This window comes from Triticum aestivum, chromosome 1A (assembly GCF_018294505.1).
Source record: "Triticum aestivum cultivar Chinese Spring chromosome 1A, IWGSC CS RefSeq v2.1, whole genome shotgun sequence".
NCBI classification, from domain to species: domain Eukaryota; kingdom Viridiplantae; phylum Streptophyta; class Magnoliopsida; order Poales; family Poaceae; genus Triticum; species Triticum aestivum.
In genome coordinates, this window is record NC_057794.1 from 5,594,801 (window position 1) to 5,606,156 (window position 11,356).

General features: G+C 43.0%; 1 protein-coding gene across 1 annotated transcript; it reads left to right on the top strand.

The window, feature by feature from the left end:
- Window positions 1-1,737: 1,737 nt before the first annotated feature.
- On the top strand, window positions 1,738-8,305 carry LOC123184595 (putative disease resistance protein RGA3). Its single transcript, XM_044596697.1, has 2 exons — window positions 1,738-7,798; window positions 7,974-8,305. Exons 1-2 carry the CDS (start codon window positions 3,481-3,483, stop codon window positions 8,186-8,188), a joined length of 4,533 nt encoding a protein of 1,510 aa, XP_044452632.1. The 5' UTR covers window positions 1,738-3,480; the 3' UTR covers window positions 8,189-8,305.
- Window positions 8,306-11,356: the final 3,051 nt, after the last annotated feature.

An 11,356-nucleotide genomic window follows, 5' to 3' on the forward strand; every position in this document is an offset into this window, starting at 1 on the left:
TTCCTAACTTTTTTTGAAAATTTAAACATATTTTAAAATTCTGAACATTTTTTGAAATTGTGCACCGGACGAAGGTCGGGGCGAGCATGACTGCCTCCATGCACCCTATCTGGGGTGCATGAGATGGGCATGGCTGAGGACCTTTTTTTGCATCAGATGAGCATAGCCCAAGTGAGCTCATGCACTCTACCAAACAGCGAAAAGTGGATCGAATAGGGAACTTTCAGGCTCATGCACCCTCCATGCAGGCTACGGAACACACCCTTATCAAACCGCTTGTTACATCGTTCAGCAAGAGAGGATTGAGTTCCTCTGGGGCATTTATCAAACCACTTGTAAGCAAGAGCTCATGACCATACGAGCAAGCTCATGCCCTACTGAGTTAGCTTCCCTACTCGCTCCGTTCGAAAATAAATGACGTGGTTTTAGTTGTCAGTTATTTTCGAACAAATGTAAAATTATAATGTTCAAGAATAGTGCGAGGAAAGTCGCAAGCATAGTGATAACAAAAATCATCGAATGCTGCCCCGGTAAAACCTAGTGATAACAAAAGTCTCAATGACTTTCAGGTTGGCCGAGATGTACACTGCAGTGTACGCACGACATGAATATAGAGTTGATTTAAGAAAAACATGAATGAATACAGAGTTTAGTAAAAAAATAAATCTTTTGAGGGCAAATACAGAGTTTAGTTTAGAGCGAGTAAGCCCAACATAATAAGCCCAGCCCACCCACACTTTGCCGGTCTGCTTCTCCTCTTCACCGCCGAGGTCACCGAGGCCGGCCGGCCGCCACCGCCGCCACCCTTCCTCCAAGGCCGGCCAGCCGGACCGCCTTGTTATGTGGCTGCTGGCTGTGGCGCAGCGAATCTCCCACCTCACCACCACCGCCAGCACTGCCCTCCGTCCGTCCATGGCTGCGGCGACGATTCCCGCTTCTTCTCCTCCCGAGACGTCGGCCTCCAAGACCTTCCATCCCGGCACCCGCTCAAGGTAGGTCCCCCTTCCCCTTCACCTGCTGGCTGCCCCCAAATCTCCTCTCTGTTCAAATATGTTTCTGCATTTGCTAGAATTTGTTTCTAGCTTTGACAGTATAATTTCACATCTATGACCCTCTTTCTGTAATGGGGGCAATGTGGATCAAATCAATTGGCCGAATAGATTTACAGAACAGCTTGCAAAAGAGAGTAAGTGGGAAATCATTTAGCATCTGATAACAATCTTCTGCAATGGCAGCTCCCACTCCTTCCTTCATTGCTTCAACAACATCCATGCTAGTATCTGAATTGACCATCAGCCTGTTACACCCAGCAGTTTGTGCAATATTAAGCCCAAACCTTAAAGCTATCATCTCTGCTGTTAATACATCCGCACAACAGTCAATGGGCCTTCTTTTTTTTGCACTTTGCAAGGCATATCTTTCCAATCCATAAAACAAATGTCATGTCTGACGAGAGAATCACTTTTCTTCCTCGTATTGGGCGACAAGCATGTGACTGCCCATGTGATACGCATCGAACGTATCTGAAACAAAATTATCTTCCTGCCTGCAAGTGTACGTTTTGTAATGGCAGCGCATGCAGCGTCAGATGGCTGTCGGTGCCTGCATCGCTAATGGTCAGCTTACATATTGTTCTTGTGATTGGCCCGATCGAGAACACATCTCAGGCTGTATGTACACAACAGTTGCATAGTGTAAACATCCAGGTAAAATATTTTCAATAAATTTTAGGGAAGGAAGAATATAGGGATGAAATCCAAGTGGATGGAGCCTTGATGATAAGAGGAAACAAATGATGCAACGCCGTACAGACCGCTTCATGTCGTGACTACACGACGATGGGTAACATCAGCAGGGAGTTCGGCCTGATCCTCACCTTCCGCGTCCGCCAAACCCACATCCCGCCTCCCACCACCGCCGTTGCCGTCCACCGCTCACGGTACTCTGCTGACCCCCAATCTCCACTCTCTTCTGACCTTCCTTTTCTGTTGCATTGTTTCGTATTATGGAAAGAGCGAGCGAGGTGAGATGGGGCGGTTGAAATAGTATGCTCGTGAACTCCGTCTTGCCTTCAATGCTGCAATGGTAGTTTACTGTCATCAAATATGTTCTGTTGAAATTTATTTTAGCTTTCGTCCTAGTCTGTACCCTGTATGCTGAAATATGTGATCCTCTTGCTGTGATGGTAGTGCATTTATCATGTTTGAAAGAACTCCATTTTCTGACCTGCTGTAATGGATGTTTTCTTGGGGTACTGAAGTGCACATTGTCTCATGGCCATTGCTGCCTCGGTGTACCCATTTGATTAATCTGAAACCTACATCCTAAATAGCACCCACTTTGTTTGTTTCTATACCATGTAAGGCTTGCTGATCTTGATCATCAGGCTATTGCTAGCTGTTTCTACGTTTGTTTGATGTGTCAACCGGCAACACCTTAAAATTCTATATTTAATCCTAAGAAGAACGCAGGAGTGTGTAACCGGTTAAAATGATTATCTATTTTCTTGCCTACAAGTGGAGGCTTTCTTATTGAAGTGCAAATTGTCTCATATGTCCTTCAGTCCCTTGGTTTTAATTTAAAACCTGCATTGTTAAAATTTGTGTAAGCTTTTGTCCTAGTATGTATGATTCGACAACTATGATCCTCTTGCTGTAATCGTAGTGCTCTTGTCTCACATGGCTGTTGCTGTCTCGGTGTAGCCATTTGATTAATCTGAGACATGCATTGTTGATAACACCCACTTGGTTTGTTTGAGCACTGTGTATGGCTGGATGATCTCGGTCATCACGGCTATTGTTAACTGTTTCTAGTTTCTATGTTTGTTTGATGTGTCAACATATTATAATTCTACGTTTAATCCTAACATCTTAGGATTGTGTACCTAATTAAAATAATTATATTTTTCCTGCCTACAAGTGGATGCTTTGGAATTGAAGTGCAAATTGTCTCATATGGGTGTCAGTGCGTCGCTTTAGCCATCTCACCATCTGACTAATTTAAAACCTGCATCATTAAAATTTATGTTAACTTTGTTCTAGTATGTATGACTTGACATCTATGCTCCTTTTGCTGTGATGGTAATTCTCTTGTCTCACATACCTATCGTTGCCTCACACTTGGTTTGTTTGTGTACCGTTTATGTCTGAATGATCTCGATCATCATGGCTATTCGAATTGTTTCTAGTTTCTACGTTTGTTTTATGTGTCAACAGAATTAAATTCTACGTTTAATCCCAGGAAGAACGGAGGAGCGTGTAACTTATTAAAATAAATTATATATTCAAGTGGACGATTTGTAATTGAAGTGCGCATTGTCTTTGGTGCCTCGGTTTTGCCATCTGATTCATTTGAAATATACATCATATCGTTAATAACACCAATTGGTTTGTCTGCACACCATTCTCTTCTCCATCCTGCACTATACTAGCTTGTGTTTTCTTGTGTTCTGCATGTGTTGAGGGGGCTGTGAGCGTTACAATGGCGGAGTTGGTGGCTACCATGGCGATCCGGCCACTGGTGTGCATGCTGATGAACAAGGCGTCCAGCTCCCTCCTGGACCAGTACAAGGTGATGGAGGGAATGGAGAAGCAGCACAGAATTCTCAAACGCAAGCTTCCAGCCATCCTTGATGTCATCACCGACGCCGAGGAGCAGGCAACGGCACACAGAGAAGGTGCGAAAGCCTGGCTCCAGGAGCTCAAGATAGTGGCATATAAAGCAAATGAAGTCTTTGACGAATTCAAATACGAAGCACTCCGACGTGAAGCCAAGAAGAATGGGCACTGCACCAAGCTCGGCTTCAATGTAATCAAACTCTACCCTACTCACAACCGTGTTGTGTTCCGTTACAAAATGGGTCGCAAGCTTTGCCAGATTCTACAGGCCATCGAGGTACTCATAGTAGAGATGCAGGTCTTTGGGTTCAAGTACCAACCACAACCACCAGTCTCCAAGCAGTGGAGGCAAACAGATTATGTTATCATCGACCCAAGAGAAATTGTTGGCAGATCTAGAGGCAAAGATAAGAAGAATATTGTTGATACACTATTTGGTCAATCTACCAATGTAGATCTCACCATTGTACCCATTGTTGGAATGGGTGGCCTTGGCAAAACCACGTTAGCACAGCTCATATACAATGAACCTGAAATTCAGAAGCATTTCCAGTTGCTACTTTGGGTCTGTGTCTCTGATACTTTTGATGTGAACTCCCTGGCTAAGAGTATAGTTGAAGCATCTCCCAACAAAAATAATGATACAGACAAACCACCACTCGAGAGACTTAAAAAATTGGTTAGTGGACAGAGGTTTCTCCTTGTACTGGATGATGTGTGGAACAGAGAGGTCTATAAGTGGGAAAGGCTGAAGGTCTGTCTTCAACATGGTGGCATGGGTAGTGCAATGTTAACAACAACTCGTGATAAACAAGTCGCTGAAATTATGGGTGCAGGTAGAGCCTACAATCTCAATATTTTGGAGGATTGCTTCGTAAAGGAAATTATTGAGGCTAGAGCATTCAGTTCCGAGAAAGAAAAGCCTGTCGAGTTAAGCAAGATGGTTGATGAGATTGTAAGCAGATGTTCTGGCTCTCCTTTAGCTGCAACTGCACTGGGCTCTGTACTTCGTACCAAGACTAGCGTCGAAGAGTGGAAGGCTATATCATCTAGAAGCAGCATTTGCACTTTGGAAACTGGAATTCTGCCAATATTAAAGCTTAGCTACAATGACTTGCCATCACACATGAAGCAATGCTTTGCCTTTTGTGCTGTATTTCCAAAGGATTACAAAATTGATGTGGACAAGCTGATCCGACTATGGATCGCAAATGGCTTTATCCCAGAGCACAAGGAAGATAATCTTGAAACCATTGGAAAACATATTTTCATTGAGCTTGCCTCAAGGTCATTCTTTCTGGACATAAAGGAAAGTAAAGACTTCGGGGGGTATTATTCCATGAGGTATTATCCCAGAACTACATGTAAAATCCATGATCTCATGCATGATGTTGCAATATCTGTTATGGAAAAGGAATGTGTTGCTGGAACTAAGGAATCAAATCAAAACGAGTGGCTTTTAGATAATACTCGTCACTTATTTTTGTTGAGTAGAAATATAGAAGGTATTTTGAATCATTCTATGGAGAAACGATCCTCTGCTATCCAAACACTATTATGCAATAATGTTGTCTGGAGCTCACTACATCATCTATCAAAGTACAGCTCTTTGCATGCCTTGCAAATCTGTATGAGAACAGAAATATTTCTCCTGAAACCAAAGTATCTGCATCACCTGAGGTACCTTGATCTCTCAGAAAGTCGTATCGAAGCACTTCCTGAAGATATAAGTATTCTATATAATTTGCAAATGTTGGACCTTTCCAACTGCTCTGATCTTGTTCGACTTCCGAGGCAAATGAAGTATATGACTTCCCTCTGTCACCTCTACACTCATGGATGTTTTAAATTGAACAGCATGCCTCCAGAACTTGGAAAACTCATTAACCTACGAACACTTACATGTTTTGTAGCAGCAATTACTGGCACTGATTGCAGTGATGTTGCAGAGCTGCAGCATTTAAACCTAGGTGGTCAGCTAGAGCTACGTCGGGTAGAGAATGTTATAGAGTTGGAGGCAAGAGTGGCAAATCTTGGAAACAAAAAGGATCTCAAAGAACTGACTTTAAGATGGAGTTATGTTCGGGACAGCAATGTGCTCGACAATTTTGAACCACATGATGGATTGCAGGTTCTGAAGATATATTCCTATGGAGGCAAGTGGATGTGCATGTTGCAAAACATGGTGGCCATCCATCTTTTTCATTGTGAAAGATTGAAAGTTTTGTTCAGGTGTGGTACATCCTTCAGTTTTCCTAAACTGAAGGAGATTACGCTGGAACATCTGTTGGATTTTGAGAGATGGTGGGAAAGAAATGAGAGGCAAGAAGAACAAATAATATTTCCTGTGCTTGATAAGTTGTTTATTAAGTATTGTGGAAAGTTGACGGCGCTGCCAGAACCATCCTTGCTTCAAGAACCGTGTGGTGGAGGTTATAGGTTGGTACGCTCACCATTTCCTGCCCTAAAGGTACTTGAATTGGACAATTTGGAGAGCTTCCAGAGATGGAATGCAGTTGAAGAGTCTCAAGGAGAACAGATATTGTTTCCTCAGCTTGAGAAACTAATAATTCAGAAATGTCCAGAGTTGTTAGCATTACCAGAAGCACCATTGCTTCAAGAACCGTGCAGTGGAGGTGGTTATAGATTGGTGCGCTCAGCGTTTCCTGCCCTAAAGGTGATCAAAATGAATGACTTGGAGAGCTTTCAGAGATGGGATGCTGCTGCTGAAAGAGAATATATACTGTTTCCTTTGCTTGAGGAACTATCCATTCAGAAATGCCCAAAGTTGATAGGTTTGCCCGAGGCACCATTTCTTCAAGAACCATGTAGTGGAGGTGGTTATAGATTGGTGCGCTCAGCGTTTCCTGCCCTAAATGTACTCAAACTCAATGGCTTGGAGAGCTTTCAGAGATGGGATGGTGCTGCTGAAGGGGAACATATGTTGTTTCCCCAGCTTGAGAAAGTATCAATTCAGAATTGCCCAAAGCTGATAGATTTACCTGAAGCACCAAAACTCAGTGTATTGGAAATTGAAGATGGCAAGCAAGAGATATTCCATTGGGTAGAAAGATATTTGTCTTCGTTGACCAATCTGGTATTGAAGCTAGAGTACACAGAAACAACATCAGGGGCTCAGTGGACTTCAATTGTACCGGTGGACAGCAAGGAGAAATGGAACCAGACATCCCCTATTGCAGTTATGAAGTTAGACTGCTGCAACTCATTCTTTGGACCATGTGCACTAGAGCTGTGGGACTATTTTGTACACCTTGAAAAGTTGGAAATTGGTAGATGCAATGTGCTCGTCCACTGGCCACGGGAAGTGTTCCAAAGCTTGGTATCCTTGAGGAGGTTAGCAATTACACACTGCCAAAATCTGATTGGATATGGACCGCCTCTTCCTGGGCCATCAGCAATAAGGAGTCATCATCTACCAGGTCTGGAGTCTCTTCTATTGAAAAATTGTCCATGTTTGGTAGAGATGTTCAACGTCCCGGCATCTCTCAAGAAAATGAATATTTATGGGTGCTGTAAGCTTGAGTCCATTTTTGGCAAGCAGCAGGGCATGTCAAAGTCAGTTCATGGGTCTTCTTGCAGTGAGGCAATCGTGCGCACTGCTGTATCACCCGCGAATCACTTTTGTCCATGCCTAGAAGATCTAGAGTTACTTGGCTGTGGTAGTTTACCAGCAGTTCTACATCTCCCTCCATCCTTAGAGACCATCTTTATTGCTAGCTGCTTTAGTATTCAAGTCCTGACATGTCAGCTAGATCAGCTCCAGAAACCACAAGTCGTTGCTTCCATCAATGTACCAGAGCCATCATCGGCAGCAGCAAGCAAGCATTCACTTCCTCCTCGTCTCCAATCTCTAAAAATATACTCCTGTACTAACATGTTGGGGGGGATTCTCCTGCCCACGTCCCTCAAGGAACTGTGCATTAGTAGTAACATGTGGTTGACATCTTTGGAGTCTCTGTCAGGAGAGCACCCCCCATCGTTGGAATCCCTTTTGCTTCATAGATGCGGAACCCTTGCATCACTGCCGAATGAGCAGCAAGCATACGGGTCTCTAAAGTGGCTTAGAATTACAGGTTGTCCTGGTATAAAGAAGCTCCCTAGATGCCTGCAGCAGCAACTGGGCAGCATTGACGACAAAGAACTGGATGCCCATTATTTAGGTATGCACGTCTTTCTATCTTTGAGAACAAATTTAGTTATCCATTCCCATCACATCTACCACGTCAACATGTTTGTACAAGTTTGTTTTCCATTATTTAAATGTCATATGACATAAATTTTCAGGTAACCTTAGTTTGTATGAGTTTTTTCTAACATCACTTGTGATATGTGCAGTAACAGAATTTAAACCATTTAAACCGAAGACATGGAAGGAAATACCAAGACTTGTTCGTGAGTGGAGGCAGCCTACCGAAATTGGTGATCAGTCATCTTCTTCAGATGCATTTACTTCAGATGTATCAGATCCTTCAATGAACACCGAAATTGGTGACTATTCACTTGTGCTAGCTCTCGAGCGAGAGTTGTTTGGGGCCTATAGTGTAGGGTGACCTGCTTTGCGTTGAGTTGAGTTGCATCACTGAATGACATCCGAGGCTGAGACAACCTAATATGGCTTTGGTTTGTTCCAGCAATTCATACAGGAGAACAAAGTTGTCTGGCTGTTAACCGGGGTAAGCAGGATGAAAACCAAATGCAAAGGGCATGTATTCTGTGTGCTTCAAATAATTTACTACTAGGCCATGTCATGATTGTAATCAATCAGGTTTGGTTGAACTTTGAACATTATCTTCTTCAGACTTACAGCTTCTTGTAGTGTAAACTACACAATTTATTTCCTTGGGACAATTCCCAGATTTAGGAGAAGCTTAGTTTGTTCCAGCGTTTGTTACTTAGTTTCAAATAGTAGTAGTATTTAAACTGAGACTTAATCTGCTTCAATGCTTTTCCAGGTTAAGTGAAAACCTCAGGCGTGTGAACATTCTAGTCCTGTTTGACTAAATTTTTTGCAGTTGGTGACAGAAAGGTGTGGGATAGATCCCAGTTGAATTGACTTGGAGGTGGGCTGGACCTCATATCTAGATTATGCCATAGTAATAGCCATGTTACGCGGAAAAAAAATTTAGAGGAGACAACTCCAACACTGCATCACCGAAGCTGATTAACTGAGCAGCAGCAGGTGTGGCTTCGAGGTGTCATGTCAGTCAGTTGGAGGAAACCACTCGGCTTTGTCCGAGTGGTTTTGAGGTGTCTTTTGCCTGGTCAGGAACCTCTTTGTCCGTGTGGTTTTTCCTGGGCAATATATACCCAGTAGTTAGCCCTGGAGATGACACCCAAGACTGAAGTGTTAGGGGATCGTTACTAGTTCAAACTGACACATATGTAGACTGTGCTGGAAGGGTTCTCTCCTTGTTTGTGTCTTAGTTAGTGACGTCGATGCTTGTTGATATTCGGGCTCTCTTTGCGTTGAGATTAATTAATTTATTATTTTTTTATGTCCATGTAGATGTTGGGAGCGATGCCTGTTTGAGTGTTGAGGCTATCAATCATCGTGGAAGTTTATGTTTGTCACGGACCGGATGATGACAGTTGTGGTTCTGGTTCGCGGAGGGATTTCAGTTTCAGATTCTGCGGCGAGGGGATATCGCATTCGCGGCAACAGGGCATATTGCTAGCTGTGTCTTTGTCCAGTCGTCACCCAGCTGGTCTGTATCACTGAGATGGTAACCGGGCGGCATAGGAAGCTTGATTGTTTGCAAGAGCTGAAGCAAGCGACATTGACCTATAACCATGTCCAGCTATGAAGAAGCTCCCTATATACCTGCAACAGCAACTCGACAGCATCAACAAACGTCTTGATGCCCATCTTGAAGGTACACATGTATTTCTATCTCTCACATTTAAGCAACAAATGCAGTCGTCTATCCCATCATGCGTACCATGTCAACACATTTTGTACAAGTTTGTTCTCCATTTTCTCTATGTCATGTGGTATACATTTTCATGTTACATTCTGACATCATTTGTGATATCTGCAGTAACGGAAGTTGAACCGTTCGAACCAAAGGCATGGAAGGAAATACCAAGGCTAGCCTGTGAGTGGAGGCAGGCCTTCTGCAACTGAAGGGCTGTTGCATTTGTTTCTACTACGGACTACGGTGTAAAAGATAGCTAATGTCAGTCAGTTGGAGGAGGTGAGGCAGATTGGCGCTTGTTGAATGTGATGGCCCATGCGGATGATGCGGTTCTTTCTTTTGAAGACGATTTGAGTATTATGTAAGATTGCATTGTTCGATTACTTTTGACCGGGCAAATTCCTGCCTAGGTTAGTGGTAGTTAGTATGTGACGGTTTGCTCCATTGGTTCCAGCTTAATTGCAATCTGCTGTACCATTCACAATTCCGGCTTTGGTTGATGGTTTGCATGCTAAAATTATGTAGAGTTGCCCTTCTTCAGAAAGTTTTAGTGTTTCTTAAGTTTTCCTTTACAGCCTCCTGAAGCTACATTCAGTCCTCTGCTTTTGTAGTACTGTAAAGTGTAAACCGTTTGTTCAAGCATCTTCTGTGTTGGTAGCTTAGCATCCACTTATGTGGTCTGTGTAACTACCAGCGCTTCTATATGCGGAATTAAATCAAATCACATGCACGTGCATACTGCTTAGCTAGAATTAAGCAGCGTTGCTCTGCTTTTGTAGTGCTATTAGTACTGTTCTTATTAACCCCATGCTGTTCACTCCCGAGCTGTCACCGTCAGGCACAAAGTGGTTGTCGACTGCTGGAGGAAGCCACCCAGAGCCTCTGTTTCTCTGATATGACTATGCTAGTAGCAGGTAGTTACGTTAGATTGTAAATTGTTTGTTCAATTAATTAAATTAAACTGAAGCAACTTCTCTGTTGGTAGCTTAATTAGCACCCGGTTGTCTCTGTATTTTTTTCTTTACAAGAATATTTTAGATCTTGTAACATGTTGCGCCATGTATGCCTAATGCGTGTACATTGCCTAGCTTACTGAAACTGCTGCATAACCATGACCGGAGGAACAGGGGCTCTAGTTTAATTACAAACCTTAGGAGACCGTATTGGCTACAGATAACTAGATGCATGTCTTTCTATCTATTTTGCATTTAACCAACAAATGCAATCATCCATCCCACCGCATGTACCACGTCAACATTCTTGTACTAGTTTGTTCTCCATTTTTGTTACTGGCATTTGGCAAAATCTTTAAATTACACCAGTTCGTACAAGTTTGTTCTGAAGTCATTTGTGATATGTGCAGTAATGGAATTCAAACCATTGAAACCGATGAAGATGTGGAAGGAAATATCGAGACTAGTCCACGAGTGGAGTCAGGCCTGCCGCATGCAGTTGAAGGTCATTCAGCTCTAATTCCATGGAAAAGCTTTACAGGGTTGAAAGCTCTTGCAGTTCACAATAGGAGAACAGCATTGCACCCTGTTAGATAGATATGCATTCTGTTTACGTCAAATAATGTACCACTAGGTTACCTGTGCAATGGCTGTAACTTGTAATCGATCAAGCTTTGCCGAAAATGTTATACGGAACCATGGTTCAGCCGAACCTACGCTCGACACCATTGATCTCTGGACACTTTTCATAAGGATCCGTGCATGATTGATTAAAAAATGCATGATGGGAGCTGTTTGCATGTTAAACAATGCATGACGCGGATCCACATGTAGCAGGATGTTGAATCGT